The sequence below is a fragment of the Wasmannia auropunctata genome, unplaced genomic scaffold (genome assembly GCF_000956235.1).
Source record: "Wasmannia auropunctata unplaced genomic scaffold, wasmannia.A_1.0 LD335247.1, whole genome shotgun sequence".
NCBI lineage: Eukaryota > Metazoa > Arthropoda > Insecta > Hymenoptera > Formicidae > Wasmannia > Wasmannia auropunctata.
The window spans coordinates 5,757-14,851 of NW_012027643.1; the positions used below are offsets into that span (position 1 = coordinate 5,757).

The 9,095-nt window shown below is 34.7% G+C and overlaps 1 protein-coding gene across 1 annotated transcript; it reads left to right on the forward strand.

Moving 5' to 3' along the window:
* Positions 1–1,299: 1,299 nt before the first annotated feature.
* LOC105457362 (sodium- and chloride-dependent GABA transporter 1-like) lies at positions 1,300–4,793 on the forward strand. Its single transcript, XM_011701977.1, has 5 exons — positions 1,300–1,584; positions 2,939–3,239; positions 3,375–3,561; positions 3,739–4,006; positions 4,407–4,793. The coding sequence occupies exons 1-5, from the start codon at positions 1,426–1,428 to the stop codon at positions 4,791–4,793; spliced, it is 1,302 nt and encodes a 433-aa protein (XP_011700279.1). The 5' UTR covers positions 1,300–1,425.
* The last annotated feature ends 4,302 nt before the right edge of the window (positions 4,794–9,095 follow it).

The window sequence follows — 9,095 nt, forward strand, 5'->3', positions numbered from 1 at the left end:
CGTGTGCTCTTCCGATCTAGCATATAACTTATTATGTTAATAACTTTTTAATAAACAATGAGCGACAGGAAACGTCAGTGACCTTGAACTTCTTAAGGGTCAAGGTCAAGATCAAAATCAGTCGGAAGTCATTTGGGGCTGACTGTGTAAAAGTAAACATTTACCTTAATTATAACTTAATTTTATTAGTTTTTCGTTTCTATGTAACTTTTAACGTAACTAAATTAATTTTAACTTTAATTTTAATTTATTTAAGGCGATGCCGGAAGGTCGAAAAAATTTGCACGAGGTCGACAGAATAGACTCGGTGTCAGTAGTATCTCTAAATGAACTTCATATAATATCTTTTATCTTACTCAAACACGTGCAATGTCCTTATCTAACTTATTGAAGTGCTATTTGTTGCAAAATCCGACACTTTACTGCTAGACACAATTTTTGCTGTCTTTACCTTAGCTAAACGTGCGAATTATCATAAATTACAGTTGGAACGATAAATCTTTTTCTACGCTTTTAATCAAAAGCGTTGGTTTAGCTCAAAAGGTCTTGTATTATTTGTTCCTGTAATCCGAAGGGGGCGAGCTACTTATTTTGTACATATGAGTTACAGAACTTTTATACCAATGAAATGTTTACCTCAGGTGATAGGTTACGATAACTGTACGACCCCAAAAAAGGTAATTTTTTAATTTTTTGTCGTTTTTACTACAAAAAAATAGCTCGTCCCCTTACATTTTATGTCTATTTCAATCCTGTAAAAGCGATTTTAATTCCGTTCAGTATTTTCGAAGTTATCGTTCCAACTGCAAATGTCGATATTCCAGCATCGCCTTAAGAAGAAACTAACTTATCCAACCTATTATTATCAATGGGCTTTTTCGGTACTCAGAAGCCATTTTTTTATCTTCAATTTAAATGTTCGATCCTAATCATTTTCCGTAGATTTTCCGGGTGACAGAACAGAAGCCAGAGAAACATCCATAGCTTACAAAAAACGAGAATGAAACCCTTTAAATAGAAAAGGATAAGAACACTGCATCTGAACAGTGACATAACATTTTACGTGTTACAATTATTCAACATTTTTTAACATGTAACAATTTTTTGTTAATTTTCTACAATTTAAAAATAAAAAAGAAAAAAATTTGAAAGAAACTTCTGTTTACACATTCGCAGATTTTAAGTGAAAAATTATTCAAATTGTTCTTATGCAACACGTGTCTATTATATTAATTATTCCAGATTTGCTTTACAATATGTCTTCGAGTAAGAAATTTGTGAAATCCATTTTGCAGATACTGTATTATGTCTCATCCTTGTGTTTGAGACGACACTGATTGTTGATAATCAGCCAACACGCCGTGGGTACACGAGCAGAGAATATCGAAAGAACACTGAGTGGGCCCACCACAAAAGCCCACAATCATGACAGAAGCATCACGAGATCCTGAGATGGCTGATTCAGAAAATACAGACAACGGCAGGACAACGTTGAATTTGACTTGTCCGACGACAAACAAAAGTAAACGGCCCCTTCCGGATCGTGGAACATGGAGCACCAAACTGGATTTTATCCTTAGTGTGGTAAATGCATTCTCAACAACCGACAAACCCTATCAGCACAGAACGTTGAAAGAATGTTGCTGAGACATTGCAATATTGAATGTTGGGAATGTTTTTTCAACGTTGAATCTATGTTGAATTTTCTATATTGATTGTTAATGTTGCTGCAACGTTGAATCTATGTTGAATTTTCTATATCGATTGTTAATGTTGCTGCTTTCGTTGAATCTATGTTGAATTTTCTATATTAATTGTTAATGTTGCTGCAACGTTGAAATTATATAGAACAAATTATTATCTTTTAAAACAATTAATAAAAAACATTGCATTGAAAAAAATAATATATATATCTTTTATTAAATAAAGAATAAATTTTTAAACAAATAAAATTTTAATAAACCATGTATTTTTTAATTATATTCTAAAATTTTATGGTCTATGTTCGAAGTATAAGCAAGTAATTTTGTTAATTTTGTTAAATATGAACAAATTTACGTAAATAGAAACTATCACGATTTTAACTTGATTTCCTAACGAGGCTCATTTACGAACAATATTTAAATCTTTACGCAGAAATCGATGTTGGTTTTTTATTATCGATCATGTTATTGTATGTTAATATTTATAAAAAGATATATTTTCGTTTTTTTGATAATTTTATTCATCTGATCTATCACGAATATATATCCATGATATAAATATTAAGTAATCATGGATCATCACGAAGTGTCTGCAATTCCCGATCACAGAAGTTAAGCAACGTTGGTGGCGGTCGTAGCTTAGATGGGTGACCGTTGGATCTGAATATTAGTTTAGAAGGAATTAATCCCTTGGAAACACCGCATACGTAAATTATTATTTTTTAACGTTTTATAATGGTTTTTATTTTAGTTTCATAAAAATCGAATAGATATCTAATAAATATTATTATTTTGTGTGGATTAAATTAATAATGAACAATGTTGAATTACAATGTCTTACAAATGTTCTAAAAACATTTCAATTTCAACGGACATTAGATGTTTCTGCAATATGTCTCTTCAACGTTGAATCCATATTTTAAAACGTTGATTTAACATTCGCAATGTTATAATTCAACGTTTCTGAAATATTGATTCAATATGTGTGTGCTGTATGGGTTATTTTCTTTAAGCATATCATCTGTTATATTAATATCAGCAAGTATTATTATTGATCAAAAGTATCAGATTAATGAAATATTACAAGCAAAATATTTTGAATTTCTAAAGATATTTCTATGATCAAACTCAAAGAGATCGAATATATGTAAAAAAAACAGTTATTCGTTAAAAAAATATAAAGATATCTCTATTATTAACACTAATTATATTTTAATATCCATCATTTCTTCAAGGTTGGCTTGGCAATCGGTCTTGGTAATGTCTGGCGATTTCCATATCTATGCTATAAAAATGGCGGCGGTGCTTTTCTAATTCCCTACTTTTTGACGCTGTTTCTGGCCGGTATACCCATGTTCTTCATGGAGCTGGCTCTTGGACAGATGCTCACAGTGGGCGGCCTCGGAGTCTTCAAAATAGCGCCGCTCTTCAAGGGCATCGGTTATGCCGCCGCCGTTATGTCCTGCTGGATGAATGTCTATTACATCGTTATCCTAGCCTGGGCAATTTTTTATTTTTTTATGTCAATGCGTAGTGGTGAGCACACTTTGAATTTATCTACACCGAAAAATTCTCTCTCATATTATATTCATTGGATATCTTACATCTTCATAACGATGAAAAACAAAAGCAAAGGACTTTACTGAGCGAACTGTCTTGTACAATTCACAGAATTGCCTTGGGGAAGCTGCAACAATGACTGGAACACTAAGAACTGTGTAAATCCTTACGATAGAAGTTCGTTGTTTTGCTGGAACCAAATCTCGGCGAGAAATGGTAGCGTCATCAGGATGTGTACGCTCAATCATGTTAATGTGACAGTGACCGAGCTTACGGATCCTGTGAAGGAGTTTTGGGAGTCAGTATAATTAAATACAATTTTTTTCATTTATTTTCGAATACGTGACGCGCGTAATTTAATTGTGCATTTCTATCATCCGGCCTTACATCAAGTAAATACTTTTAAAGTAGAAACTTTGATATTATTATTACATTATTTAATCTTAACAATTACGCAACTGTTTCTATTTTGCAGGCGTCGAGCGTTGCAGATCAGCGACGGTATTGAATCCATGGGCAATATTAGATGGGAATTGGCGGGTACGTTGTTATTAGTGTGGATAATGTGCTATTTTTGCATCTGGAAAGGTGTTAAATGGACCGGAAAAGTCGTTTATTTCACATCTCTCTTCCCATACGTGTTGCTCACTGTTCTTCTAATACGTGGCATTACATTGCCCGGTGCTATGGAAGGCATTCGATTTTATATTAGTCCAAACTTGTCTAAGCTTCGGGAATCCGAGGTGAGTTATCTTTTTTTTCATTTACTAGCACTTAAAAAACTTGTCCCTAAAACGTTTCTATAAATATTAATATAGTTAATTTAAATTAATTTTACCAAAATAATTTTATTGTATTTTATATATAGCGACGTATAATTAATTGTAAGGTTTATATCCCCATATTATATTAATTGTGTTTTCACTCAGATTTTTAATAATATTTTTTAACTTTATTTTATAGATACGTTGCAAAGAGAAGATAATATATATATATTTTATAAAAAAAGATTTTTTAATAGTATTTTAACAATATTTGAGATAGAGTATTCTGAGCACACTTTAAGAATATTCTAAATTCTTTTTTTCACATTTTTATTTTTTTTCTCATTTTCAATGTTTTTATATAAAATGAAATTCATAGGTGTGGATCGATGCAGTGACACAAATCTTTTTCTCGTACGGTCTCGGACTCGGCACTCTAGTGGCTCTCGGCAGTTACAATAAATTCACTAACAACGTCTATAAGGATGCTCTGATTGTTTGCTCGGTCAACTCATCCACCAGCATGTTCGCAGGCTTCGTGATATTCTCGGTGGTTGGTTTCATGGCGCACGAGCAGCAGAAACCGGTCGCCGAAGTGGCCGCTTCCGGACCAGGGTTGGCCTTTTTGGCTTATCCATCAGCTGTTCTTCAACTACCAGGCGCGCCAGTTTGGTCGTGTCTATTCTTCTTCATGCTGCTGTTGATTGGACTCGACTCCCAATTCTGCACAATGGAAGGCTTCATTACGGCTATGGTATTCTCTTGAAAAGCACGCCAATTTTATTTTTCATACTTGGACTTTCTCACTCATCACCTAATACTCAATAAAAAGTTATTAAGATTCGAAAACTTATATTTTTATCTACTTTGACCGAATAGATTTATTTTCTACTTACTGTTAGTTATACATATATTTACATATCGGTCAATTTTTATTTATTATTATTTATTTATTTTATCTAAAAAAATTCTCTTAAATTCTGTTGGTTATTGCGATAAATGCCTCAGTGGTAAAAACGTCATGAATGTAGAAATTAAGGTTCGATCAAGTTTAAACCTTGACTCAGGGTGATATTTTTCGCAATAAATTTTTTACTGTATTTTTTTAAAGATGCATTAGCATTAATATTAATAAATTGTTTGTCAATTTAATTCGTAGTATTACTTTAGCTTTAATTTAAAATTGTCTTCAACTTTCTTAATATGGCATCCGATTCCTTTGTGTGGATCTGGTACGAGTTCAGGACTGTGTTCTAAGACAAATAACAAATAACAAAAAAAATAACTTTTTTCGAATACGAGAATGAGACTAGTCATTTCTAGTAGTTTTTTAGACGTTGGATCCGGTTATAATATTCGATTGTTAATTACTCCATCGCGTCCATTTTAAAAAATTTGCACTTAAAGTTGCAAAAAGAGCTATTTTTATTTGTATTTTGTCATGTTATAACTTTGACATATAACGTGATAAAGAAATTTTTGCAATCAAACTTAAATATGTTGTAAGATTTTCAATCTTCAAAAGAAATTTTTTGTCGGCTATGATTAACCTTTTAAGGGCGGGGAAAAATGAGTTAAAATCGACTTCTTTTTAGACGTGAAATTTATAAATAAATTCAATGAATTTCTCATATGGAATCTCCTGACTGCTGATCGAAATATCGACCAGCCCCGCTCGTAAAGGGCCAATCCAATGTAAAATTTTAGCTTGAAGGTTTGAGAGTATTTTCCTACGTAATTTGATGCGCTGAATACGGGAAAAATAGTGAAAAAAATCCTGGTGGCATTCTTGACCTTGAAAATCGCCATTTCAAGGTTAAAATTTTTTTTAATAAAAGAAATAGCGATTTTCAAGGTCAAGGATGCTTCCAGGAATTTTTACACTATTTTTCCCATATTCAACGCATAAAATTTTCCCTGAAAAAACATCCAAAATTATGTGTCTCCTAGGTGGTCGATATATCGCGCCGTTAAAAGGTTAATAAGATAGTTTTTGGTTAAATATGGGGTCTATTGTGGGAAAAACTATGAATTAGATCATTCACAATTTATTAAATAGCTTTTATTTCATTTATTTAAATTTAAATTTAACTTTATTTAAAATTACATATAAATTAATTACACACTAAATACACATAAATGCAAAATTGAATATCAAAATTAACAAAATAGTGGATTCAATATGACGGACATTAAAACTGAGAAAATATCTGGATTGTTCTAAAAATTAAATACACCATTTGAATTTGTTAATTTTGACATTATATTTGTTTTTCTTGTATTTAGTAATTTAAAATCACTTAAGAGAATGCTGAAAGATCGGGAATTACCGACAATTGCAGTTGAAAGGATAACTTCAAAACGACTGAACGGATTTGAAATCGCTTTTACAGGATTGAAACAGACGTAAAATGTAAGGGGGCGAGCTACGAATTTGTAGTAAAAACAATAAAAAATTAAAAAATTACTTTTTTTCGGATTGTACAGCTGTCAGTTGTCACTTGACGTAAACATTCCATTAATGTAGAAGTTCTGTAGCTTATATGTATGTACAAAATAAGTAGCTCGCCCCCTTTGGATTACAGAAACGAATAATACAAGACATTCTGAGTTACGATTGAAAGCCTAGAAAAAAAGAAATCCTTAGGATTGAAATTTATGATAATTCGTACACTTAGCTAAAGTAAAGATAGCAAAAATTGCGTCTAGCAGTAAATACCGGAGTTTGCAACAAGTGGCACTCCAATAAGTTAGATAAGGACATTGCACATGTTTGAGTGAGACAAAAGATTATATTGTAAGAAATTCATTTAGAGATACCATTGACACTGAAGAGTCTGCTCTATCGACCTCATGCCAATTTTTCCACCTTCCAGCATCGCCTTATGCTTATACAAACTAAATTTCATGTGACTGTTAAAATTATGCAGAATCTGATAGCCCTAATTAGCTAACTTAATATAAAATTTCCTGATTGAACCAACAAAAAAATTCTGAGCATCGGCCACTGTGAGTGGCACGTTAATTACATCGTGTGTTAACGAGAACATCCCGTCAAAATCCAATACAAAAGATCGATAACAAATATTTCACACAATAGCTTACTTTTAATATTAAAAAAAAAAACTTAATATTAAAATAATAAATTTAATAGTCAAATTGATTTATTTTATAATAGGTTTGATTTTTATAGTTAGATTAAAATGAATTAAATAGGAAAGGCTTTCAGGTGCCCCTATCAGATTTTAATGACACTAATTGACTTTGTAGAGAGGAAAAAAGTATTTGATATATTTTTTTTATCAACCAAGGAGGATTTTTATTAATCCTTTAAGACATCCTAAGAAAATCTAAATCAGCGAGAAAGAATTAAATCGTCTATTTGCAGACAGCACAAAGATGTCCATTGCATATTCAGTGGATATCCGCTTCTGTGCTGGGATTCTATAGACAGGGCTGGGCAAAATACACCATTAAAGTATTTAAAATACAAAATACAAAATACTAGGATTCTTAGTATTTGAATTACAAAATATAAAATACTTTTAATCTTTTGATTTGAAATACAAAATACAAATTGTATTTCAAATACTGTATTTCAAATACTAAGTATTTGAAATATGTCCAGCCCTGTCTATAGACGCTACCGATGATTATCGGTATCATAATATATATTGCAACCGCTTTTACAAGTAGAAAGCAAGACTCGTCGCTGATCCGTCGCTACAGTCAGGGCGAAAAATAGTCGCGATTCTAATAATTCATAATTACATGGTAACTGAAAACGCAAAGTTAGGCGCCAGGCACGAGCGGACGTGCCACCCTTCGAAATGACTGAAGTGACAATCACTGACATACGTGAAATATCCGCTAGAAAACGACACGAGAAAACTAAGTAACACTCGAATCTTTAACTGCCGCGATTGGTGGATGATTCGGATGACCGCGGTAACTCAGCCTCGAAATTTGCAGAGGGGCGGTTCGTAGAAGCGCAAAGGAATGCGGAGAGCAAAGGCGCTATCAAAAACACAAGAATTTAGTAACAAATAACAAATATAATTGCGTGTACCGTAGTATACAAGCGTTTCGTCGGACCGCGATGACGTAGTAGCAACCGAGTATTCTCGTTAGCTCTCTTGACTGACCGATGTACGAGCTTTTCATCAATTTGCGGAATACAATGTCACGGCACGCGAGAAGTACGCCACGCACGGCGTATAATGGCCGATCACACGCCACGTGGAGTCGCAATATTCTCGAAATTGCCGAAAGCTCGGCACGCTATAACGCAATGAATTGTACAGATTCTCAACGCAATAAAAACAACACGAAATAACACTTAAATTACGCACAAATGACCCGGCTGTGGCAAGGCGAGCGCAACTACTTCACTTCGCGTAATTTATGCTGGACGGATGGCGCGGTACACTGACTCTACTCGCGGACATACAATTACACATGGACGACGGAACTTTCGTAGCGCGATCCGCCCGACACGAAACCGGCGGCTGAATAATATAATTCGGCGACGTTCGTCTCACCAAAAACGGCAGCTAAACGGGATCCTGCGTCTTTCTTCGGTAACGACCACAGCTCTTCTTCTTCTTGTAGCCCTTGGTTGTCAGATCCGTATGGATCTAAGTACCACAGTTTGACCATAGCTCAAGTGTCGCTCGACGGTCCTTCCGGCAGCCCGCAGGCCGCGAGGTGTCACGGGATCGGCTGATAACGCGCCGATTGACCCTTTCCCTACGAGCGCGACCCCCGCAAATCAAGGCGTCGCACGTGATTGGATCGCCCGCAATCGGCGGCGCGAGCTTCAAATTTGGCCCAACTTTTCCGGGCCTCAGGCCGCGACCTTCTCAGCTATCCTGCGGCCGGGTGCTTGCCCGCCTTGCTCTCGTACGTTTCGCCGTCGGCAACCGGGTTCTCCGCAACCGTGTGAGTCCATCGCTTCAACGCAATGTGCTTTTCTCACGGTTTTCTTCGGCGTCGGGCGGCGGTTGCGTCCGGGCCGTGATCTCTATCTTTCATTACTGGTCGCTGAAAAGAATCGACAGCAGTAAAG

What these genes read in the sequence shown, in the direction of transcription:
- LOC105457362 (XM_011701977.1), top strand. Translation starts at nt 1,426, where the DNA reads ATGACAGAAGCATCACGAGATCCTGAGATGGCTGATTCAGAAAATACA. An exon ending in TGGATTTTATCCTTAGTGTG is followed by an intron (nt 1,585 to 2,938) that starts GTAAATGCATTC and finishes CATTTCTTCAAG; the next exon opens with GTTGGCTTGGCAATCGGTCT. An exon ending in CCTGTGAAGGAGTTTTGGGA is followed by an intron (nt 3,562 to 3,738) that starts GTCAGTATAATT and finishes TCTATTTTGCAG; the next exon opens with GCGTCGAGCGTTGCAGATCA.